This window comes from Macrotis lagotis, chromosome 2 (genome assembly GCF_037893015.1).
Source record: "Macrotis lagotis isolate mMagLag1 chromosome 2, bilby.v1.9.chrom.fasta, whole genome shotgun sequence".
Classification (NCBI taxonomy): Eukaryota; Metazoa; Chordata; class Mammalia; order Peramelemorphia; family Peramelidae; genus Macrotis; species Macrotis lagotis.
In genome coordinates this window covers 224,662,375-224,689,011 of record NC_133659.1, presented here as the reverse complement: position 1 = coordinate 224,689,011, position 26,637 = coordinate 224,662,375, and the positions used below count along the sequence as shown (strand labels likewise).

Sequence of the window (26,637 nt, the reverse complement as noted above, 5' to 3'; positions counted from 1 at the left end):
AATAAGGCATTTCCACAACACAAATTCCCTTTAACTAATGAAATCACAGAGGTCACACTACCAAAAAAAAGGGGGGGGGGGAAATCTAGATCTTTAGCCAAGGGGAGATCAGGTAATATTTTTCTGAGGAGATGATACCTCAGGTAGGTCTTTAAGGATGTAAACTATTTCATTAAATATAAGATGACATGATCAGTATCTGAATTCTGCTTTGACACAGTAGAAGGTCTCATAAAAAAATATTTACAGTAGCACTATTTGTAAAAGCTAAGAACTAGAAACAAAGTGGCTTCTCATCAACTATTTAATAGCTAAACTAATCATGACATAAATATAATATTGAGTCATAAGTAAATAATAGGAAGAATTCAGAGAAATTTGGGAAAGTTTATATGAATCAAATGAAGTAAAAAATTAAATGAGGGGGCGGCTAGGTGGAGTAGTAAAGCACTGGCCCTGGAGTCAGGAGTACCTGGGTTCAAATCCGGTCTCAGACACTTACTAATTACCTAGCTGTGTGGCCTTGGGCAAGCCGCTTAACCCCGTTTGCCTTGCAAAAAAAAAAAAACCTAAAAAAATATTAAATGAGAAACATAGCAATGCTAAGGAAAACAACTCTGAAAGACTTCAGTTCTAATTACTCCAGTGATCAATTATAATTTCATAAGGGTAAGGGGAAAAAACATGCCTCCCATCTCTTGTAGTTGACTTCAACAGCAAAAGACCGGCAAACATTTTCCAGACATGGTCAATTGATTGTTTTGCTAAGTTGTATGTATTTATTAAATGGGAGTGCTGTATTGATGGTGAGGCGAGGGAATTCAGCAGGAAATGACAGTAATACTTCTTAAAATAAATCAACAAAACAGATTACCTTTCACAACTATAAATAGTGATAGTGGAGAAATATTTATGACTAGATGAGATAAAGAATCATAGAAGATAAAATACATAATTTTGAACCTTTTTAAATAATTTTATATAATCAAACAATTAAATTAAAATAAGAGTTATTGTGAGGGAAGAAATGGAAGCTAAAAGAATTCATATGAAAAAGTGCTCTAAAATCACTAATAAGTAGAAAAATGTAAATTAAAGCAAATATGAGATTCTAATTACTCATCAGAGTAGCAAAGATGGCAAAAAAGGAAAATACAATTGCTGAATACAGAAATAAGACACATTAATAATGCATTATTTTGTGGAGCTGTAAATTGGTCTAGCTGTAAATTGATCTTCGAAGTAATTTGGAACTATGACCAAAAAGTTACTAATCTGTGCATAGTTAGTCCATTAATAGCACCACAAGGCCTAACTCCTGAAGAAATCAAAGAAAGAAAAAAAGGATCTATGTATACAAAAATACATTAGCAACTATTTTTGTTATAATAAATAATTAGAAACAGCTGGGGTTTCCATCAGAGAAAGATTGAACAAATTATGGTATATGACTGACAGAATATTATTGTGTTGTAAGAAATGAGGAAAGGAATGGTTTCAGAGAAACCTAGGAAAGTTTTTATTAATAGATGAAAATTGAAATAGAACCAGGAGAACAATTTATACAACATTATAAAGAAAAAATTTTTAAAGACTTAAACTATGATCAATGGAGTGACCAATCACAATTTTGGAGAACTGATGATGAAGCATTCTCCTGACTAAGAGGTAATGGACTCAAAGTACAGAATGAGACATGTTTTACAACATAACCAACATAGGCTTTGTTTTCCTTGACTACAAAACTTTGTTAAAAGGTTTCTTTCCTTTTTTTTTTCAATTGGAAAGAGAGAGAAAAATGACAATAATTGAGCTATCAAAAATTTGAAGCATTTTTTTTAATACACAGAAGAGATAGAAGGAAGTCTGGATAAGCAGGTGAGTTTTTAAAGTTACATGTTTAGGGCAGCTAGGCAGCAAAGCGGATAGAACCATCAGCCCTGGAATCAGGAGAACCTGAGTTCAAATCCGGCCTCAGACACTTATTATCTAGCTGTGTGACCTTGGGCAAGTCACTTAACCTACTGCCTTGGGGGGGAAAACAATAAAAAAAGAAATATGTTAGATATTATATATATTTAAAAGGAAAAGAAAGCTCCAAGTAGAAAATACATAGATTCATAGACAAACTTTTGCTATTCTATATTATAATTGGAAATTCTTATATTATTTGGAGCTTTTAAAGTTCTGATTAAAGTAAAATTTAATTTAAAAAACTCATAAGGGCCACCACACTGGGAAATGGTTGAATAAACTGTAATATAAATATTAAGGATTGTTCCTGTACCCTAGAAATGATAAATAGTTCCAATTCTGGTAAGTTTGATAAAATTCACCCAGAATATGTTTATAAATATATATAAAGGAAACATCACTGTTAAATCTTAGAACTATGATGAATTAAATGACAATGGTGACATTAGAGGACCAATAATGAAGCTTATTTCCTTATTTAGAAAGGTGGTAAAATACAGGTATAGAATGAAGCATACATGTTAATATAAATGATCAAAGAGTTGATTTGTTTTGCTTAATTATATTCATTTGTGAGAAGGGAGGGATCAATTCAATGATAGGGAAAATCACTGGGTAATGTCAGTAATATGAAAGATAGTATCGATAAAACTTTTTTTTAAAGTCAGCACAAAATGGAAATGACAGATCAAACTTGAAGACAGCGAGTGTTCCAGTTTAACTAGAGCATACAGCATATAAAAGACCTGAAACATTAAACTAAGGGAAAAACTAGGAGTGACATAAAGGCAATGATGACTACTTTGGCAGCAGCTGTAGATAGGCTTGAGTGGGAAGATAATAGAAGCAGGCTTACTAGTTATAAGGGTGTCACAATAGCCCAGAAAAGAGATAGTAAGAGTATAAATTAATGGAGAGGAAATGGAAATGGAAAGAAATAGACAGATTTGAGGGATAGTTCAGAAGCTAACTCAGTAAGACTCAGCAATTCAGCAATGTAAAGAAGAGTAACAAGGATAATTTGGAGGGAAAGATGGTATTTAAGCATTTAAGAATGCTCTTCCCAATATTTCAGAATATATCTTTCCTTTTACTCCTTTATTGAGTTTCAAGAAGTCCATGACACATAAAAGATTAAGAACTCCTGCTTTAGTAGATGAGAAGACTTTCAATCAATTTAATTGAAAAAAGGAGAATTGTGTAGACTCTATGAATTGCAAGGATAAGAGACAAGAGAAAAAGAGATACTAAAACAGATAAAGACATTTGAGCAATCTAAAAGAGCTAAACAATGGTCAACATAATTGGGAAGGGAAGAGACTATGGTCCCTTCAGAATTCCACTATCTTCAAGGGGAAGACTATATATAAATAAGTATCTGAAAAGAAAGGAGGATGGATAAGAGAAAAGCTATGTCTGTCTTTGCCTAGGATTCTCTATGTCTCTCCTCTCATTAGTTCCCACAAGTTTAATCATCACTTGTAGGCAGATGACTTCCATGTCTACTCTCCCAAGTTTCAGTCCCATATCACAAACTCTTTCTTATATATTTTAAACTAAGTGTCCTGGAGACATCTCAACCTTTATCTGCTCCAACTGAATTTAGTCTCCTTACAGGACAGACCTTCTTTCTAAACCTTCCTATTTATGTTGAAGGCACAATCAATTTTTTAGTGTTTTAGATTTATAACCTAAACATTATCTATATTATATTATATTATATAGGTGACTCTTTCTCACTCAAATTTCAATCATCCACCAAATCTTATCATTGTATCTTCACCAACATCCTTCCTATCTGAATTCTTTTCACTATACACATAACTACTATCTTGGTTCAGGTTCTTATCACCTCTCAATTAGAGTACGGCAACACTCTCCTAATTAGTCTCTCTACCTAAGTCTCCCACCATTTAATCTACCTTATATAGTTAATTTTCCCTAGGTACATATATCCCTATTCAACCAACCCCATTGATTTCCTGTGCCTCTAAAGCATGCAAAACCTGGCTCCAACTTGCCTTTTCAGCCTCACTTCCAGCCTCTATTACTCCCTTCCCACACTCTTCAAGTCAGTCACACTCTTCCTTAATCATAATGACTCTCTCATATGTGTGACCATGTGCAGAATACTCCCCATGCCTGAAATGCCTGCCCTAATTTCTGCCTCAGGAGTCCCTCTCTTCTTTTATCATATATTTAGACAAAAATCTGACAAAAATCAATGATGTATTTCCTTATCTCTCTATCTGCCAGTCCTTTCCTCCCAAGTAATCATACTTATGTGTATGTATATATGTGTTTGTATGTGTATATATATATGTATTTATTCACTTTATAATCGTTCAATATTTTGAAATATACTTATTATTCCTCCCACTAAACTATAAGCTTATCATAAGTAGGAACTGTTTTATTATTCATATTTGTATCCCAGCACCTAAAACATTATCCAGCACATGCTTGTTAATACTTGTATTTTTTTGTTTACTGATTGATTGAATCTTATTTTTTGTCTTAGTATATTGAAATATTTTCATTTGCTGATAATTGCTGAGTTTATAACAAAAAAGGAAATTTAATTTCCAGACATAAATGCCCTGTGAAGTTAAAGGCTATGCTCTTCCAATCTAAATGTAAATCAGTTTAATCATCAATAAGCATTTATTGAACTCTACTATATGCCAGCATTATACTTAGCTCTGGGGACTCAAAGACAAAAAATTAAAAAGTCCTTGCCTTTGAGGGCAGCTTGATGATGCAGTGGATAAAACCAGCAGCCCTGGAGTTAGGAGGACCTGAATTCAAATATGGCCTGAGACATGTAAAAAGTACCTAGCTGTATGACCTTGGGCAAGTCACTTAACCCGATTTCCTTGAAAAAAACAAAAAAAAAAAGAAAGTTCTTGCACTCAAGGAATTTATATTTGACATGCTATGAACACATAAATATAAGGTAACTTTTGGGGAGGAATTTTGGGTGACATTTGAGCTAAACTTTGAAGGAAACTAGAGATTCTAGGAAGCATTCTAATCTAAAAATTAAGATGTGGCAACCAGAAGGAATGAATATTTTTGAGGAAGAGATTCTGAGTTAGATAAAAGTAACTATTTTAATAACAAGTGCTACATAGGGAAGCCAAGGCTAGATAAGGTATCACAGCGGGAGACTCTAACAACATAAGGGCACTTGGCATTTGCAGAAAAGAAATTGGAAATGGAGAACTGGACAACAGGAAGAATGGAATACTGAAAGGAAAATTTCCCTCATTTATTTATTATCTTGCAAAAACTAGCTCTGCTGCTAGCCTAAAGCAGAGATGTTACAAGGAAGTAGCTAGTCCATGGATTGTTAGTCACTATATTCTCCATTAAGTAAAATTAATACTGTTGCAATAAAGTATATTTTAATGTCAGTGGAAAATAATAGTTCCAAAAAATATTTATAGAAAGATCATTTATTACACAATTTGGATTAAGATATTATAAGTTCTATTCTATTGGAAAGTAAGTAAATATCCTTCAATTGGGGGATGGCTTAGGAAACTGTGGTATATGTATGTCATGGAACACTATTGTTCTATTAGAAACCAGGAGGGATGGGAATTCAGGGAAGCCTGGAGGGATTTGCATGAACTAATGCTGAGTGAGATGAGCAGAACCAGAAAAACACTGTACATCCTAACAGCAACATGGGGGGCAATTATCAACCTTGAATGACTTGCTCATTCCATCAGTGCAACAATCAGGGACAATTTTGGGCTTTCTGCAATGAAGAATACCATCTGTATCCAAAGAAACAACTGTGGAGTTTGAACAAAGACCAAAAACTATTACCTTGTATTTAGGAAAAAAAAAACTGGTATCTTATTGTCTGATCTTGTTATCTCTTATACTTTATGTTTCTTCCTTAAGGATATGACTTCTCTCTCATCACTCTCAATTTGGATCAATCGTATACCATGGAAACAACATAAAGACTGACAAATTGCCTTCTGTGGGGGGTGGGGGGGGGAGAGAAGTAAGATTAGGGGAAAAATTGTAAATCTCAAAATAAAAAAAATATTTACTAAAAAAAGGAAAAAAATAAGTTTTATTCTAAGGAGGATGAGCATTCTAGAAAATAGAATAAAGAATTTCACTCAGGCAAAAATAGCCACAACAGGTGATAAAGTTTAAAAGAAGCCAAACTCTTTGGACAACCATTTTACCACAAAATGAAAAGATGTCTGTACTTTCCGCATACCTACATATACTGTAAAGACTCTCTCTGGTGCATAGTTAGAGTCAGATTTTGTTTTAAGATACCTTGAAATTTAATCTGATACAATGTTTTAAGGTATCTGCAATGAGCAAGGTACCATCCTAAGTCCTAAGGATACAAATAAAGAACAATTCAAACATAAGATCATAAGGAAGGAAGAAAATAAGTATTTCTCGGACAGACAATACTATGTGACGAATAGTCAGTACTAGGCTAAGCACTTTACAAATCTATCTCATTTGCCTGACACAACAACCCTGTGAGGAAAGAGATACCTGAGGTCGAATATGAACTTGGGTCTTCCTGAATTCAGTCTTCATATTATAGCCATGACAAAAGTTTGGAGAATGACCAGAAAGCAGGGAGAACCACGGAATCACAAAATTGTGGAACTGAAAGGAACCTCAATGGCCATAAGTACCAACCTCAAAAGAAATCCCCACAATAACATATCTGACAAATGGTCAATAAGTCTCTTGATTGAGGACCTCCAACGAGAGGAAACCTATTATATTCCAAAGTTGCCAAACAACACTTTGGGACACTATTAGGAAGTTTTTCCTGATATCATATCTAAATTTTCCTCTCTACAACTCCCATCCTTTGCTCTTGGCTCTGACTGAGCTCCAGTCCCACATCACAAATGAGCTATTAAACATTCTGAAATAAATGTCCTTTAGAGGCACCTTAAACTCAACATGCCACAAACAGAATTCATTACCTTTCCCCCAAATTCACCACTCTTTTAAACTTCCCTATTTCTATCAGTTTCATCTTTTCATTCTCATTCACTTTACCTATACAATTCGTTTCCAAGTCTCATCTTTCTTCCTTCACATTATCTTTTGCATTCAATCCCTTCTCCCTACTTATACAGTCACCACCTCAGTTCAGTTCTTATCACTTCTAACCCTGGATGACTGTAATAACCTATTGGATCTCCCAATCTTAAATCTTGCTCCTCTACAATCCATTCTCAAGACAGAAGCCAAAGTGATTTCCTATATGCAGGCCAGATCATGTCACACCACCCTCCACCTCTTAAACATACTCAAATTCCAAGGACTTCCTTTTATCTTAAGGATCAAGATTAAACTTCTCCAGTTTGGCACTTGCACAATATGGTTGTTCTTAACCTTTCCAGTCCTCTAATACATGAAGTCGATGGTTCTGCCATACTGAACTAATCAACCTGTTATTTATATCCCATCTACGTACCTTTGCATTAGATGTCCTTCATGATTGGACTTTCTTATTCACCTCTACTTTTGGAAATCTCTTATTTTCTTCAAAATTCAACTGAAAACCTCTATCTACACAAACCCCTTCCTAATTCCCACAATTACTGGTGCTCTTCCTCCTAAAATAATCTTGTATTCATTTCATCTATTTACACATGCTAGCCCCATTAGAAAATAAACTCCTTGGAGGCAGAGACCAATTCATTTCTGTCATATTTCTAGAGTTTAGCTCAATGTCTAAGACAAAAATTTGTGCATAATAAAGAAAAGATTTTTGACTAATTGTTTGACTCAGATTCAAAATGTTTCACCCTCCTAGACTCCCTCTTCAGGATGCTTCAGCTTATCAATATCATTCTTAATCTGTGAAATCCAGAACTGAACATAATATTTCAGATGTGATGTGAGAAGGACAAGAGCACAGTGGCAATATCAGCTCCTTATTTCTGGAAGCAATGCCTCCATTAATGCAGACCAAGATCACAGGCTATCAAGATCTTTATGGATCCCATTTCTGCTACCCTGCATTAATTATCCTTCCCATCTTTCTGTCATCTGTTAAAAACCGATGAGAATAAACAGCATATATAATAGCAGAGTAAAATAGAGACACCTAGGGTAATCCAGCAGAAATGGTCTGCCAAAGTGACAGGGCATCATTAAAATCTACCTTTTGAGTCTATCCATTTGCTGTTTTGAACTCATCTACATTGCCTTCTATCCTCCATCTCTGTACAAGACTCTGTACAAGACAAATATGAGATACTTTATCAAATGCTTTGCAAAATTCTACAGCAAAATTCTATCTATAGGGGCAGCTAGGTGGCACAGTGGAGAGAGCACTGGCCCTGGAGTCAGGAGTACCTGAGTTCAAATCTGACCTCAGACACTTAATAATTACCTAGAGGTGTGGCCTTGGGCAAGCCACTTAACCCTTAAAGCCTTGCAAAAAAAAAAACTAAAAAAAAAATTCTATCTATAGCATTCTTACATTCTGTTAGTCTGGTGACTCTGTCAAACTATGTATAGTATTAAGAACAGTAAAGGAAAGAAGACGAGAAAATATAAAGGCAGGGGATGGGGCAGAAAATGGAAAAGGTCATTAGAGAAACAAGAAGGAATTTAAAGATGAGACTCAACAGTGTCCCAAAAGGCTTAGTAAAATGTTAGGACATCCTGTATATCACTATGAAACAATCTATCATAAACCAAGTAGAGAAGATAATGCAGTGGAAAACAGGGTTTGTAGACTTAAAAAAAAATCAAGGAAGTGGAGGTCACGAGAAGGGCAGAGAGAAAGTTTGGGAGACTTAATTAAAGGTGAAATGATAAGATAAGAAACTGTGCCTCAAATTTCAGAATTTACTATCTTAGAGGAATCATAGTTTTTTAAAGAAATGATGAGTTCTGGAGTGTGGAAAATAGGTGAAATTGGCCAGCAAGGGTCTTCAGTATTTCAAGGAACTTTGAGAATAGGACATATTGGAGTTGGAAAGACCTCAGAGATTATCCAGTCCAATACTTACATTTTACAGAGGAGGAATCCAAAGCCCAAAGGAATTAAGAAAATAGAGAAGGAATAACTAGAAGTAGTAACTCTCCAAGCCAGGAATCAAACTCAGATCTTCAATTTTAAGCTTTGGAAAAATTACATCTCTTTAAGCAATTATCTATATTTTGCCCAGGAAGAAAGAAACTAAGATCTAGCTACTTTCAAAAAGATCATTGAGAGGTCTAACAAGTTAAGTAAATTAAAGACCTGACTAATGAGTCAACATTCTACTTTCATGCTTCCTTGACCCTAGGCTTATTCAGAGCACTGTTATTTATTGTTTTATCCCAAAAGAGGAGTAATACTTTATTTTTTCAACTTAAATATTTATTGGGTACCTACAATACACAAAATCTGGTGTCAGACTCTGGGGAATACAATGATGAAAAACTACATTATCCGAGATTACAGAGTATGATATTTAAGTAAATAAGCATAACACAGGGGGTAGAGCCCAGATGGCGACAAGAAAGTATCATGTTAGGCGCTCTCTCATAAAACTCATAAGCTAAGGACTCTAACTAAATTTTCGAGACAGAACCCACAGAGGGACCCAGTGAGGCAGTTCTCCTACTCAAGGTAACCTGGAAAAGAGCAGAAAGGCTCTGCTCCCCGGGGTTGGAGGGGCAGCCACCAGAAGGGTGGCCCACCAAAGCAAAAGAACTTCAGCCTCCCGGAGGCAGCCCTAGGGCATTGGGAGTCGAGGCTCACAGCAGCAGGGCCTTTCCTGAGCTATGCCCCAGGGAGCACCAGGCACAGATTGGGGGAACAGCAGGGGAACCTCTGCCAGAATGAGCACCTGAAGCCCAGCCCTCAGGGCACACAGAGAGCAGCTTGGCCAAGGCAGTCCAGATCCAGGACACAGAAGCAGGCAGAGCCAGTAAGCAGGAGCCCCCAGGCAGGGCATGAGCCCATTGAGCTGAAGGATGGGAATGAAGAGAGAGACTGCAGAGCTCTGCCCCTGGAACAGGACTCTGGGGTTCTGACCACATTCAGATCCTGATAGCAGTCTAGGCCCCCCCCCCCAATAGAACAGCAGGGGCCCCCTCTACCTCAACCCGGTGGCAGAGGGAGGCACATAAGGTTATTTACAGACCAGGAGGGATGACAGAGCCTCACACACTGAGACCCTTGTGGGAGTGTCCCAAAAGCTCAAGAAGCACTCCAAAACCAGGCTCAAGCTGGGAAAATGAGCAAGCAGAGAAACAAGAGGAACACCATTGAGAAATATTTTGCATATGAGCCCAAGAAGGATCAAAATACTAAGTCTGAAGATGAGGAAGCACAAGCTCCTGCATCTAAAGACTCCAATAAAAACAGAAATTGGGCTCAGGCTATGACAGAGATCAAAAAAGACTTTGAAAATCAAATGAGGGAGTTAGAAGAAAAACTGGGAAAAGAAATGAGAGAGATGCAGGAAAAACATGAAAATGAAGTCAACAGCCTAGTCAAGGAAATCCAAAAAAAAGCTGAAGAAAATAGCATGCTAAAAACCAGCTTAGGTCAAATGGATAAAACAGTTCAAAAAGTTATTGAGGAGACAAATGCTTTAAAAAGCAAAACTGGCCAGATGGAAAAAGAGATAAGAAAACTCTCTGAGGAAAATAAATCCTTCAGACAAAGAATAGATTTCAGGGAGATTGATGAATTTACCAGAAATCAGGAATCAATACTACAAAACCAAAAAAATGAAAAATTAGAAGAAAATGTGAAATATCTCATTGAAAAAACAACCAATATGGAAAACAGACTTAGGAAAGATAATTTGAAAATTATTGGAATACCTGAAAGTCATGATCAGGAAAAGAACCTTGACATCATTTTCAAAGAATTACTACAGGAAATTGCCCTGATATTCTAGAAGCAGAGGGCAAAATAGAGATGGAGAGAATCCAACGATCCCTCCAAGAAAGAGATCCCAAAAAACCAATCCCTAGGAATATTATAGCCAAGTTCCAAAACTCCCAAGTCAAAGAGAAAATATTACAAGAAGCCAGAGGGACACAGTTCAAATATTGTGGAGCTGCAGTCAGGATCACACAGGACTTAGCAGCAGCTACATTGGAAGCTCGTGAGGATTGGAATATAATATACTGGAAGGCAAAAGAGCTTAGAATGTGCCAAGAATCAACTACCCAGAAAGGCTGAATGTCCTCTTCCAGGGGAAAAAGATGGACTTTCAATGAACCTGGGAAATTTCAAATGTTCCTGTTGGAATGGCCAAAGCTGAACAGAAGGTTTGATCTTCAAATACAGGACTCAGGTGAAGCATGGAGATTGGAGGAGAGGGGGAAAAATATGAGGAACTTGATGATGATGAACTGCATGTATTCCTGCATAGAAAAATGACACTGATAATACTCATATGAACCTTCTCAGTTAATAGAGCAAGTAGAGGGAGCTTTTATAGTTGAAGCACAGGAGAAAGCTGAATTTGAAGATAAAATATGGTGTAAAAATGGAGTCAATAGAACAAAGGGAAATGTAATGGGAGAAAGAAAAAGGAGAGGGGGGGAATAGGCCAAGATATTTCATATAATAAGATTTTTCTTTATTACAATAAGCTATGGCAATGATATGGAAGGGGGGAAGGCAAGGGGGAATGAGAGAATCTTCACACTCATCAGAGGTGGCTAGGAGAGGAAACAGCATATATACTCAATGGGGTATAGGCATCTGGAGTAAGAAGGAGGGGGGGGGACAGGGGTAAAGGGGGTGATGTGAGCAATGGAGAAGAGGATGGACCATGGAGGGGAAAGTGGTCAGATATAACACATTTTCTTTTTTACTTCTTGCAAGGGGCTGGGATTGGAAGACCTGTCCAGAACCATAGGGCCAGGTAGATGCTGGGCCTAAGCGGTGGTATGGGGGCTCAGGGCCTCTTGGCCCCAGATCCAGGGATCTGTCTGCTGCACCACTCAGGTACCCTACAGCAGAGTCAGAGTGAAAGGAGTGAGAAAATATAGTATATGGTAGTAGAGAAATACCAAAGGAGGGAGTTGCGATCAGCAATGGAAACGTTGGAAAAATATGGAAGTGACTTTTGTGATGGACTTATCATAAAGAATGTGATCCACCCGCAACAGAGTAGTTGGTGTTGGAACAAAGACTGAAGCACATTTTTTATTATTATTATTTTGGGGGGGGTACAGGGCAAATGGGGCTGGGTGGCCTGCCTGGGGCTGCATAGCAGGGTGATCGTTGGGTGTCCGAGGCCAGATTTGGACCCGGGTGGTCCTGGCTCAAGGGCCAATGCTCTGTCCGCCACCCAGCCGCCCCTACTATTATTACTATTTTATTTTATTTTGGGACTTTATTTTTTTCTTTTTTTGGTTTTTGCAGGGTAGTGGGGTTGGGGTGGCTTGCATGTTACATGGCTGGGTGATTTTTGGGTGTACGGGGCTAGATGTGGGCTAGGGTGCTCATGGCTGCAGGGCTGGTGCTCCATCCATTGCGCCACCTGGCCATACCTACAATTATTACTATTATTTTTTTATTTTAATTTTTTTCTCTCCCCTTTACTTTATCGCTCAAACAAGTCTATATTTATGGGGGGGGGGGTTTGTTTACTCTTAAACAAGAATATTTTATTAATGTATTAAAAAAATTATTTGTACAAAATGAGAATATTAAATTAAAAAAATTTCTTGGAAAAAAAAAGCATAACACACAAAAAACTGTAACAAAATCAGTGAAGAGATACCAGTAAAATCTGCAGGAAAATTTGAAAACAAAGTTATCATATAACCTGAGGGATGTGACTTCATGGGGGAGTGGCTCACTAAGATTTCAGAAATCAAGAAGTTGGGAAATTTATTTGGATAAAGGGAAGTAAAAAAAAAAAAAAGCAAGAAGATTCTAAGGAAATAAGGTTGAAAAGTTACCCTGCAACCAAATAGTTGGAGGGTCCCAAATGCCTAAGTAAGGAGACTATATTTTATCTTAGAACCAATAGCAATTTACAAAGTAGGAAAAGTAGATCTAAGAGTATCAAAAATTTCTTTTCTATACTAAATCCTTTTAGGAAAAAGACAGGGGGAAAAAAACTACATAGTCTACACCTAAAGTTTGGGAAAACTGAATCTTCTAATAGCATTATGTTCCAGGTACTGGTCAAACAGAAACTCAGTCAATAAAAACCAATTCAGAATCCCAAGCTAACAAAACAATCCAAGTTTAATCAAACATGAGTAACTTCATTCACACACACAAAGACTTTTTTCCCTACCAGAGACTATCCACTGCCACTGAACACCTATTCTGAAGCTACAGGGGTTAAAGTCTATGCTATCTAGTACTGAGAAGGCAAATATCACCATGTTGGTAACTAACACCCATGTTTTATTGTACTTAAGGATGATCAGAAAATTTTCAAAAATATTCATTTAAAATGGCATCATTTAACATTTGTGAAGCACAACTCTTCTCCTAAGAAGAAAAAAAACAATAAAAAAAAATCTAGGTAGTAATAGCCAAATACTAAACCAGATAGTAAGTTCAGTACTACTGTATAATTACAAGTAAAATTTAAAACCAAAAGATCATTGACTACATTTCCAATCAAACAAAAATAAGGGAAACATTATTAGTAATAACTTTTAATATTATTTAAATAAATGTGTATCAATATACATGTATACAGGGGCAGCTAGCTGGCACAGTGGATAGAGCATCAGCTCTGGAGTCAGAAGGACCTGAGTTCGAATCCGACCTCAGACACTTAATGATTACCTAGCTGTGTGGCCTTGGGCAAGCCACTTAAGGCCACTGCCTTGCAAAAAAACTAAAAAAAAAATCTACCTATCTATCTATCCATATATATATATATATATATATATATATATATATATATACACATGCATACATAAGCAAACATTCAGAATTCTGACTGATGGCTATTTGAGAGCCATTTCTTTTTCTTTTCTCATGTTGTACGACAGAAACAAGTGAAGACAAGAGTCAAACCATGCTAGATTTCTTAGCCTTTGAGGAGTAAGGACAAAGGACTTGCTTCACACACAGCAACTAATTGGAAAATGTTCTAATATGAATGTTCAATACCAGACATGTCTAGAAGAGAAATAAAATTAAAATAACTATCACAACCTGGGACAAAGAATATTTTTCTATATTCTTTTCCCTCATATTTAAGAAAATAAAGGAAATCTTGCAAGTTTTTCTTCCCATAAGTTCAATAAATTCACATTCATTAAGTTTAAAGTATATCAACTAAGTCACACCTATTGATTTAATGTTCAAGATCTATCCTATTATGATTTCTTCAATAAACTGTAAAAGGTAGGAATACATAGAGATTAACAGAAATGCAAAATATTAATCATATTTCAAAATTGTGAATTACATAGTCTACTTTTCATCCTAAATCACTTAACTTGAATGACAGTAAAAAAGTAAATGAAGCAATCCAAATCTGGAAGATGGCAACAATCACTGCACTCAAATGAAAAGATCAGCAAAAATACAGCTAGACATGAAAGCTTAAATTTTATGTATTTCCACTACATATGTATTGTTAAATTATCCATAAACCCCCTCAAATTAGTGAACTCTTACCAATTTATAGATGGACGTTAATTGTCACAAGGAGATATTGTAGAGGCGGAAGGTCTGACGGTCCCTGAATTTCTATATATAATTTAGCATAGCAAGCCATACTGCTTTGCCTGAAAAAAAAATAAAGTGAAACATAAAGGAAAGTACTAGAAAAAAATATTCCCCTTAATTTATTTTGAATCAAATAAATTAAAAAAGGGAACCCTCCAAAGTAACTTGAAAGAGTCAAGATAATTTTAAGAATTATATTGAGGGGCGGCTAGGTGGCGCAGTGGATAAAGCACTGGCCCTGGAGTCAGGAGTACCTCGGTTCAAATCCAGTCTCAGACACTTAATAATTACCTAGCTGTGTGGCCTTGGGCAAGCCACTTAACCCCATTTGCCTTGCAAAAACCTTAAAAAAAAGAGAGAGAATTATATTGAGTCAGGTCTTGAGATTGGTCTTTATTTTCTACCTCTAGGTAATTTACCTACCGACAACTTTCACTAACAAGACAGACAATACAAGCCATAGAAAATTACTGATTCGCCTTAGAATTAATAATAAAAATACTTCAAAAGCTTTCAACAAAGATCTCAATTATTAATGAATTGACCTTCAACATCTGCATGAGAAGAGTTCCAAAAACTTCTACACAATGAAAAAAAAAAGTGATAAAATACGAATTCAGTTGTCTTTCATTATATAATCTGTGGAACTGGAGATTTCCATTCTATAGCAAAGAGAAATTGAAATGAAACTATTTTAGGTTGAATCCAATAAAAGAACCTTATGGGAGAAAAAATTCCACATGGGTTCCATCAGAAATCTGTGACTCACATTTAAAAAAAAAAAAAGAAGCCAAATTCTGACTTTCTTTGGTCAAAAACCCTGAATGTCTTCTCCCAGATTGATTTTCTTTTTTAGAACTAGGTTAAAAGAGGTCCTTCTTTGCTTCATTTTTTTTCTTACCTAGCCTTAATCACTCAATAATCACTGCCAGTCAACCAGAGACCAGTTAATGACCTTAGCTAACACTTGACACCAAGGTTTTCCCACTGCAACCAGGGCCATCTCCAGTCATAGTAATCCATATCTGACCACTGGACTCTGGCTCCAGAGGAGATAGTGAAGATGGTGACTTTGCACAGCCCTCCCTCACTTAAATTTAATTCACTTACACGTCATGGCTTAACACCTTAGCACTCCTGATGTCATGGTCCTCTTCAAGAAGGAAGGCTAAACAACATAACATACCCTGATACATTCACAATGTTGGGAGCTATTTCCCACTGTCTCTTAATTCTAAATTAGATTATTAAGAGTCTTCAAGTACAAAAGAAATTCAATCCACAGTTTCAAACCATGAAAGCCCTGGCATCTAGCCCTGCTTCTCAGATGAAGTTAAGGGAGGCAGTAAACATTTAACCATTCAAGACAAACCCTTTTCTTAATCACTAGCTGTCTAATTATAATTCAAATCTGAATCAAATTAGTATCAGGCTAACTCATGATGACAATATCTGAACATGGAAATGAAAGTTTCTAGATTTATCTGGTTTCTAGCTAGGCTCCAAAATTATTAATTTTAAATTGCTCATAAAGGGGGGAAAAAGAGGAAAGAACAAGAAAGAAGAGCTTTGGCTCAAATTTAGTGACATTTCTTAAGAGGAGAACCAAAATCAGAGCAGAAGGACCACACAGTTCTACCATGAACAGAACAACTAATGATGAGAACAAACAATAAACGCTGAGAGGGCAGAAGAACAATAAAAGCAAAATTATGAAGTGAAGTGAAAAATAATACTTCATAATTTTTTAAATATGTAACATAGTTTATACTGAATATAAACAAACATGTTTTCTACCCTTTTTCAGTGGACCATATAGGGGGTTGGGGAATGCTTCCAGACATTATAATCAGTGGAAGTCCCCTAACAGAATGATGAGATGGAAGAACTGAGGCTTACCTGTCTAAAATAAAAGGATGGCTTTCAGCCTCTTGGCTGAGGTTTTTTTGGGGGTTTTTTGGGGGGAGAGGGGGCAAATTATGATTCAAGAGTACAAAAGAAAAATCATCCTGAAAAGAACACATGACCAGGATCCTGTGAATGCAAAAGACTTAAAGGTCCCATTGAAGGTTCTATCAGAACTAAATGGTGGAAGTACTAGCATCCATCGGGAGAAGTAACTGGAAGTAGATATGCACTGGCAAAAGCACAGGGAAAAAAAAAAGGTCAAGCTTGTTCTATTGATCTGGCAGTGTCCAGTTCTAAGGTAAAATGCGATATATCTAATTAACACCACTGCACTATTGCTATTATGTTCTAATGAAACTTAAAATATTAGCCTACCCAAACAACATAACAGTAACTATAAATTATATTACTGAATCAATATGAAGCCTGTTAATTCTGTTAATGCTCCTTGTGATTCTTCTATAGCATTCTTTCTCTCCTTATAGTGATAAAATCTGTCCAATACTTCACCCAAAACGTACAATAAGGCATCTCCTTCCCTACTTTCTCCTTTCAGGGAATCCAGTACACTTTTGAGCCATAACTAGGGCTATAATTAGCAATTTCCACCGAGAAGCTGGGGGAGGGGGAAGATGAAGCCAGAGTGTGAGAAAAGGGAGTCTACTATCCCCCGACAGGAGAAAGGCTTCCCCTAGCAACCAACACATGGCGAATAAAGAAGGGGGAGGGGCAGCACCCCGGCCCCGGATTCCCAGCGGCAATTCCACCAGGCTAGAAGTGCCCCCAACTCCGGGCAACCCCCCGCTTCTCCTGGGCCGAGGGGCGGGGCTCGGCAAGCCCCCCCTCCTCGGGAAAGCTTCACCCCGAGTCCGTCGGGGAACCTGCCCCCCCGAGGGGGCAATCCCGGCCTCTCCGCACCCCCGGGGGGCAGCCGCCCTTTCCCATTACTCCTTCCAAAAGTCCTCCGGGGCCGCGGGGGCCCAGGCTCCGGCGGCGCCCCTCCTCCGGGAGGCGGAGTCGGGAAGCCGCGAGCTCGGCGGCAGCACGGCCCCCGCCCGCGCCGGCCTCAGTTTCCCCTTCTGCTGCCCCCCGCTGCCCACCCGGCCCGGGGCCTCGGAGTCCGGACTCACCCAGGGCCCGGGCTGGCACGCCGCCGGACTGGCCTCCCGGGTCCCGCCAGCGCGGCCGCCTCCTGCCCAGAAGACGAGGCGGGGCCGGGAGGGGAGGAGACCGAGCCGGGCCCGGAGCGGCGAGGCCCGGCCCCCCGGCCCGCCCCCTGCTCCGGCTGGACTCGGGCCCGCCCGCCTGCAGCCGGCCTCGGGGCTCCGGCTCCGGCTCCGGCTCCGGCTCCGGCTCCGGCTCCGGCTCCCGGGAAGGAGAGGCGCCAGCCGGGCCCCGCCCCCACTTCCGGTCCGGCAGCACTTCCTTAGCAACCGTCCTAGCGACCGAGGCGGTGGGGGGACCCCGTGCCCGGCTCCCAGGGATCCGACCCTCGGAGCGCCCCAATGCGGGGCGAGAGGCCAGCAGACGCCTCCGAATCATCCCCAAGGCACAGTCCGCACCCCCCCCCCCTCTAAACAGTTTTAATTCCCTTGGCACTTTATTTTTTAATTTTTTTTTTTTATTATTTGCAAAGGTTAAGGGATTTGCTCGAGGCCACGCCGCTAGGTCATTATTAAGTGTCTGAGGTCGAATTTGAACGCAGATCCTCCTGACTCCAGGGTCAGTCCTCCATCCATTGCGCCACCTAGCCGCCCCTTTTTTGTTTTTTATTTTTATTTATTTATTTTCACTTGACACTTTAAAAAATGATGGAAGGGAGAGGGAGCCCCATTCATCTAGCGCCTTAAGATAGAGGTTTGGAGGGAGGAATGGGATCCATTCCTCTGATTTTAGGAGATTAGAAATGGGCAACTTGCCCATCTAGTCAAGAGCCCAGATTACACTTTTGTTAAGAGCAATTTAATTCAGTCACTGTTTTATAGTGACAATAGTCGATGGACAATAACATTTATTATGCACCCAGTGTATGCTAATATGAAAAAAGAAAGGCAAGGATATTACAATATAATGGGCAAAAACTACCAAAAAAAAAACCTGAAAAGATACGAAATGGGGACTGGAAGAATATAGAAGAGGTAGCAGGCACAATGACTCAGTGGAGAGGACAAAGACCAAAATGAGCTAGCCAGAGGAGAAGTGAAATATCTAAGATTTCCTTAAATGTTGGACTTTATAGTTCCACACTCTAATAATCAGTGGCAAAAGGCACAGATGACATAAGTAACAACATTGGATTTTGCAAGATGCTGAGACTTCCTAATTTTGAGTTTGCTGGGGGGTGGGGGGGTATGATAAACAAAGTCCAAAATGAGTGCAGCCAGATGGAAAATGAGGAAATGTCTGAGCCAACAATAATACAAAGATGACCCAAACTCTGTCTCTGATCTTTTTAAGAATTTACATTAACAGTCAACAAACATTTATTAAATTGTTATTGTTTGTCCATCTTCAAATAGGACCATTAACATCACAGGCTGATATCTTGACTTGAACATAAATTGGATTTTAGTGAATCAGAGTTGCACAAAGTTGTCAGGTTCACTTTCTCTTCCAGAATCATCAAAGCCTAGTGACAAGACAAAAGTCAAAATGACTGGTAATAGCCCTGGATATAATGGATGACCTTCACATCGATGATGTTTCTTGTGTCTGCTTCAGATGCCTTCATGGTGTTGGAATAAATTATTCTCATCTGCCCATTCCACAAGAAGTCTTCATATACTTGGAGTAGACATCTCCCTAACTCACAGCAGGCTTGAGACCACTGGTTACCCTCATCCTGATTTAACCCATCTTCCAAGAAAGTTTTACCAGGGTGTGGACTTTGCTCATGCTACTACTTCTCTAGAACCACAGGAGAGAACTGGGCAACAGGTGGACACCAAAAGTGGATGAGCAGCCCTAAAAAGGGTTTAGGAAGCTATCACCAGAGGCACTAACCCTCCTAGAACACCTTGAACATGCCTAAATTACGCATATAAACATAAAACAGTCCCTGCCTTCAACAAACTTAGATTCCAGTGGGGAATACAATGGGTAAATGACTAGGTAAATAAAGCTATATAATAGAATAAATGGAAGGCAGTCTAAAGAGGAAGGCATTTTCAACCTGAAAGACTGGAAAATGCCACTTGGAGAAAGTGGTATTTGAGGTGAGTCTTGAAGTTAGCCAGGGAAACTAAGAGGCAGAGTGAGAAGGTAGAGCATTTTGGGTTTTGAGGAATAGTCAATAACATGAGAATACTCAAGAAGAAGGGTATAAGAAGGTTGGGAAGGTAAGAAGGGACCAGGCTATGAAAACTTTTAAATGATAGAAGAATTCATATATAATCTTGAAGGTCAGAGGGAGCCACTTGAATTTACTGAGCAAGGGAATGAGGGTATGTATTGATCATTAATTTAGAAAAATTATCAGGCAGCTAAGTGAAAGACGGAAAGCATAGGAACAAGGAGGCCAATTAGATGGGTTTTGTAGTAGTCTAGGCAATGATAAGGACTTAAAGACCTATAAGAGAAATAATGTTAAGGTAGAAACTACAAGATTTGGCAATGGATTCAACAAAGAATTGAGACAGTGATTCTAGGTGGTTGGGAGAATGATTGTAGTTTTGGAAGTAAAAGGAAGTTCAGAAAGGAAAGTCGGGGGGAAAAGATAGTAAGCTCTATTTTGACCATGTTGATTTTGAGATGCCTACAAGATAATAGAAGCTGATCACCAAGTAAGAGAAATAAAAGTCCAAGATAAAGCCTTGAGGGAGACTCCAGTGGTTAAATGAGTTTAATGTAGAAGAACCAAAAGAACAAAAGAGATTCAAAAATGGGTCCAAAGAGCAAGGTAGATTATTCCTAGTCCCATCTATTGGATATGATATCCAGAAAGTTATGGTACTACCATCCCAGATTCATCACCAAGTAAGTAGTGGTCAGATCTGGCTAGGATACTATATCCCGATCTTTCCTTTCTGCTACTTGTTCACCAATGACAATCAATTGATGGTGCTAAAAATGGGTAGGCAGTAGTACCTAATAACTAGAGAAAAGTCAAGACCTCAGCCTAGAAGTATCTCCTAACCCAACCTTGATATAACCAATAAATAGGACTTTCTTGGTGCCTTGATAGGAATATCATCAAACACTTCTTTCCACATGCCATTCCTTTTTGTCTTTAAATATAAGAGCTTATGCAGTGTTAACCATAATTTCTTTAAGCCAAAAATGAAATAACAAAGTTAATTTTATAAATGGAGTTTGATTCTCTAGTATCTTACCAAAACCCATGGATATATGGCATCCTTACAAATGCCATCCTTGATTGGGGGGCATTTTATTCAGAAAGAACAAAGGGGGCAGCTAGGTGGTGCAGTGGATAAAGCACTGGCCCTGGAGTCAGGAGTACCTGGGTTCAAATCAATTCTCAGACACTTAATAATTACCTAGCTGTGTGGCCTTGGGCAAGCCACTTAACCCCATTTGCCTAGTAAAAAACCTAAAAAAAAACCTTTAAAAAAAGAATCATAAAGACTGAGTTAACCAATGAGATTTCACGTAGATGACATGGTTTTACAGTATGATTCTCTCAAATCTTACAGTATTTGCTTAAAATTCCTATTGACAAGAATTCCACTTATGCTGAAGAGCAAATGTATACAAATAACAATAGGATTTTCTCTCCTTATATAAGATGTCTCTTATCTTGAGTTTTTTTGATCAGATAAGGAATTTATTAGTGCTTTCATTGAGATGACCAGATAGTATTGACACAGGCCAAGTCAACAGCATAGGAGACAGGTCTTACATAGCAGATTGACATTTTATAATTATTAGTTAAAGGTTAAATAAGAGAATAATTTCTGATCAGAAATATGTAGATCAGAAGTATTCCAATTTAAAGAATACTAGATTAGAGAGCAGAGATAGCACCACTTATTTTCTTGAGCAACAATTTTGGGGATCCTCTGAACACATCTTGGGTGAGAGGCACTTAGTGGCACAGTGGATAGAGGGTTGAGTCTGGTGCAAGAAGACTGGAATTTATATTCAGCTCAGAACCAGTGTGTCCCTGGTCAAACCACAACTTCTATTTGCTTCAGTTTCTTCACCTGTAAAATGAAGATAATCACATCTACCTCAAATAGCTGTTGTGAGCCTCAAATGAGACATTTATAAAAATCATTCAGCATAATGTTTGCCTGGCACATAGAATGATAATATAATGTCACATGATTTATATAAATACTTATTTCCATATGGGAAGGAGAGAAGCCCAGTCAGTACATTTCACAAATATCTTTTTTCCCAAGCAGATCCATACAGATCTACAAGCTATAGGTCCTATGCATCTAGAATCAAGATGAGATAGACATTCGGAGGCTTATGGTATTGTAGAAATGCTTCTTACAGACTGCCACGATGAACTGTGGCGATAGATGAGTCAGTCCCCCAAGATAAGGGTCACCCCATATCCACAGGCTCTAGAGTCAGCCGACAACAGCCAGATTTCTCCTCCCAGCTGTTTCTGGCTTTGAGGTACCGGAGGAGGTGAGGAGCCTGAAGAGCAGACTATTCCATTTCAGGTAAAGGCAAAGGGGTGTTCATAAGATCTGTTGAGTTTGGTTCCTTCCAAAGGAGACTTAGCCGGCGGATGTTGATCGCGTCTCTTAGCAACGGAAGATGGCTGAGCCTGGAGAGAAAGGACCAGGGTGAGAGAAGCTCCCGGGATGGGATATTGACGGGAAACGGGGGAGAGGCTGGCTGGCTGGGGGATACCTCGGGAAAGTTCGGGGAGGGAGCAGCATCTTTCTTCTTCTGGGTCTGGACATCACCCCTTCTGACCACCTCTTGTCCCTGAAGCTTCCCTTGTGCCTTCTCTCTTAGCCTTTTCTTTCAGCTTCCTAGCTCCTCTTCCTCTTAGCTGTATTTCTGTTTGTTCTCCTTCGACCCCTTAATCAATAAAAGGTAACGAGTTCCAATAGAATTTAAAATTCAGGCAATCTATATTGAGACAAATGAATTTATTTCATGTCTGTTCAAGACATTTAACTACCTCCAACACAAATTTACCTGAGAGCTCGAATTTATGCACTAGTAAAAAGAAAAAGAACATTCTAATCTAACTTCTCTCTCTCTCTCTCTCTCTCTCTCTCTCTCTCTCTCTCTCTCTCCTCTCAGACATTTCCTCTTCCTTTCCCTCCTTTTCACTTCTCTATCCTCTTCTCTTTTCTCCTATTTCCTCCTCTTTTCTTCTTCCTTTCTTGCTCTCCCTTTTTGCCTTCCCTTTCTTCCCCCTTTCCCTTTCTGTAAAGAAAAGACCTTAGAGAATATTTAGTCCAATCCTTTAATTTTAAGGATGAGGAAACCAAATGCCCTTCAAAGTTGAGCTATAGTGAATTCACTTTAAAATTACAGACTAAATGAATGTGTAAGGGGCAGAGAGATATCATTTATTCTTTCCCTATTATTCTTAGACTCTACAATGCTTGAAATATCTTGGAAAGATTGGAATGCCTATTCTAGCCCTAAAGAGTAGCAGAGAGAGAGATCATAAGAAGCAATGTTGATACTCAACATAATTCTTACTGAGAATCTAGTCAATATTCTCCCTCTCCAAATGCACCATAAATCCATATCATCAGGGTTCTGTTTGTTGAGAAATAGTAATGTATTTGGAGTTAATGAGATTTATAAAAGGACCAGGATGAAGTCTCCAGTCCTTTTACTCTTTCTTATAAAGGGGTAGAAACTCCATTTCTTTATAGTACAGAATTGGACTTTTTATAATCTTGCACAGGTATCTGCTGCTCTGGAAAAAAAAAGGATATTGTGTGGGGTTGTGTGTGTGTGTATGCATGTGTATGCGGGAATGCATAAGATTCTTGTCTTTTTGGTGTGCTTTTCTTTGACTTTTTTATTGTCTCAATTTTATCACAGAAGCAAGCATACTTAAGTTGATATTTCTGGTATCACTTTATTCAGATGTATTATCTTTTCACTTTTAAATCACTATTATTTGAATCTGTTTAATTTTTTACTGATACTAGGTCTGAATCTGAATCAATTTCTCAAGATGGGGAAGAACAACCAACAGAAGAGACTGGGGTAAAGTTACAGATTTTTATGATAAATATAAGAAATTCAAGATAGTGAGAACTTGTGGAGGAACTTTATAGATCCCTCTTGCCTTGTCTATAAAACACAGAGATATTAATTTTTTTATTTAGCATCTGCTTCATTAAGTGCAAATGAGAAACTTCCAATAAATTTCTTTAATTATTTGAAACCAAGCCCTTTTTCTTCAAAAGAAGGAATTATAATTAACCAGAATAAACAAGTCATAAGCAGTAGCCTAGTGTATAAAAAACTGGCTTACAAGGTAAGATGCTAGGACTCAAGTCTGAACTCTGACACTCATTTGCTATGTAATGCTGAGGAAGTCATTTAACATCAATGGATCTATAAAATATCTATCTGTTTTAGTAAGCAAGGGGTTTTCTCAACTACGATTCCTATCCCAAGGAAATTAAAGATCTGACATTTAAAAAAATGAACTGGCAGAGAAACTTAAAATATAGTTACTTTGCTAAACCCAAAATTCTTTCAATATACATCTTTCAGGAATTAACATCATTAATGGGTTTCCTCATTATGCTGATCTGTCCCATTTTTGCTTCTGATGTACAGCCTGAGGCCAGTGAGAACCTTGAAGGAAAAAAGCCATCCCAAGAGGAGGCCAGTGAGCCATACATATCAGAAGAGTTCACTTCATCAGAACCAGTGGAGGAATCCAGTTCAATAAAATCAAGAGAACAAAGCCCAACAGAACAAATGGAGGAGGCCAGCTCACTAGAACCAGGAGAGGAGCCAAGCTCACCAGAACCCCGAGAGGAACCAAGCTCACCAGAACCAGTAGAGGAGCCAATCTCACCAGAACCAGGAGAGGAGCCAAGTTCACCAGAACCAGGAGAGGAGCCAAGCTCACCAGAACCAGGAAAGGAGCCAAGCTCAACAGAACCAGGAGAGGAGCCAAGCTCAATAGAACCAGGAGAGGAGCTAAGCTCACCAGAACCAGGAGAGGAGCTAAGCTCAACAGAACCAGGAGAGGAGCTAAGCTCAACAGAACCCGGAGAGGAGCTAAGCTCAACAGAACCAGGAGAGGAACTAAGCTCACCAGAACCAGTTGAGGAGCCAAGCGCAATAGAACCAAGAGACACCAGCTTAGCAGAACTAATGGAGGAGCCCACTTCACCAGAAACAAGAGGAGAGAAAGTAAGTTCCACAGAGCCACTCCAAATTCTCGATATTGCTGAAGCCACTAGATCTTCATTTCAAATAGTGAGTGAGCCAGAATTATGTCTTAACACATTTGTTCCCCCACTAGGTGGATTCAAGACAAAATGCTTCAAAGTATTAGATGCATTTTTGGTTAGAAATGATTTATGGGACCTAGGAATAAGAATCTGATATTTAAGATTCTAAGCTCTTTGACCCCACATGCTACAGTATATTCTAAACAAGGTTGGTAAAGCTCAGGTAGCTTGTATCCAAGATAAGGTATAAAGACAAGTTTCTATTTTAGGTGTGAGATTGAGAAAAATGGCACATACCTATAATCTTTTTTTTCCTGGGGTGGTTGAGATTTGTGAATTATTTGAATTTAGGATTTTTGGATGGCTAATTGGGTGTTTACACTGGTCTGGCACCCAGGAGCCATACAAATTTTGCAAAAGAACTATAAGGAAAAGTCATTTTCTTCACTTACTCTGATCTCAATGCTTAGAAACAGAGAAAATAAAACTAGAAAGACAGTCTATCTATTTGACACTCTGCTTTACCTGCCAATATTGATCTCTCATTTTAAAGGAGACCCTTTTAGGGTAGAATTGGTAGGAAAGGTAAAATTGCTAACTCTTTACCTTTGAGCCTGAAGCCTCTGCATTTTCTAGGATTTTTAAGAAATATATATACTAGGAATACTTTTAGAAAAACATCTTCTGAGAACAGTTTCTATCCTTAGGTAGTTATAATTTCACAAAGGAGATAAAAAGAAATGCGTTACAACTGCAAAAATATCTTTCTTATATGCACAATTAAATGATAAATGCAAGGGTAGCTTTCACTAAAGGACAAATAAGGGTCTGGGGATTTGGAGGAAGGTAGAGGTAGTCTGGATAGTGGTTGATGTCACTCAAAGAAAACTTCCTAGAAGAAGCTTTTTTTTTAGTGGAATTCACCAAAATGCAGATAAATGGCTATTAAGAGAATTGTAAACAATAAAATCCATATTGAAATACATTAAAGAAACTAAAAAGAAATGCAGAAGGAACCCCCCAAAAAGAAATTTTATTAGTTTTGTAAATTTAATATAAATACATTTCTTTTACTGTTTGGTTCCCCCCCCCCCAAGCCAATGAGTTTTAAGTGACTTGCCCAAAGTCATGCAAGCTAGTATCAAGTATCTGAGGCTCTGATTTGAACTCAGGTCCTCCTGACTCTAGAGCCAGGTGCTCTATCCTATGACTGTGCCACCTAGCTGCCCCTAAAGACATTTCTTTTAAAAAAATAAATTGTATATAAAAGAGACTAGGGAATTCATAGTTTCTTATATATATAATACCGTTATAAGCTCATTTTTGTACATTGAAATGTTTGTAGTTTTTGATGATGAAATTTTAATTAATTTAAAATAATAAAAGAAAAATAGTCTTTTAAGTGCCCAAAGAGAATATGGCTTCAAAGTAATATCCTATAAATGATCATCTGAATGTTGGAACAGTAGGAAAGTGCTACTGCTGAATGAATCTGGTAGAGGGAATAAAGCACCTTTCTCTTTTTTGATGGAGGGATCATAAGAAACACACCAATAGCCCAATATGTTGTTGTTGTTTTTTAGTTTTTTCAAGGCAAATGGGGTTAAGTGGCTTGCCAAAGGTCACACAGCTAGGTAATTATTAAATGTCTGAGGTCGGATTTGAACTCAAGTACTCCTGACTCCAGGGCCGGTGTTCTATGCACTG

At 38.3% G+C, this 26,637-nt stretch overlaps 2 protein-coding genes across 8 annotated transcripts in view; one reads left to right on the top strand and one right to left on the bottom strand.

Moving 5' to 3' along the window:
• The window catches only part of TBC1D16 (TBC1 domain family member 16), a 131,431-nt gene extending 113,491 nt beyond the window's left edge, over positions 1–17,940 (bottom strand). For 5 of the 7 annotated variants that reach the window (XR_012475985.1, XM_074224994.1, XM_074224992.1 and 2 more), the window contains exons 1-2: positions 17,695–17,781; positions 14,606–14,715 (exon numbers count right to left, since the gene is read on the bottom strand). The gene's annotated coding sequence lies outside the window, so the exon portion shown is untranslated. Of the gene's footprint in view, positions 1–14,605; positions 14,716–17,085; positions 17,286–17,694 lie in introns of those variants that run through there. The other 2 variants (XM_074224993.1, XM_074224997.1) reach the window with 2 other exon arrangements.
• Positions 17,941–22,229: 4,289 nt separating this feature from the next.
• CCDC40 (coiled-coil domain 40 molecular ruler complex subunit) overlaps positions 22,230–26,637 on the top strand; it is a 108,418-nt gene continuing 104,010 nt past the window's right edge. The window contains exons 1-3 of the mRNA XM_074224991.1: positions 22,230–22,326; positions 23,665–23,722; positions 24,305–24,889. Of these exons, the coding sequence (XP_074081092.1) occupies positions 22,298–22,326; positions 23,665–23,722; positions 24,305–24,889 (672 nt within the window). The 5' untranslated portion in view covers positions 22,230–22,297. The remainder of the gene's footprint in view (positions 22,327–23,664; positions 23,723–24,304; positions 24,890–26,637) is intronic.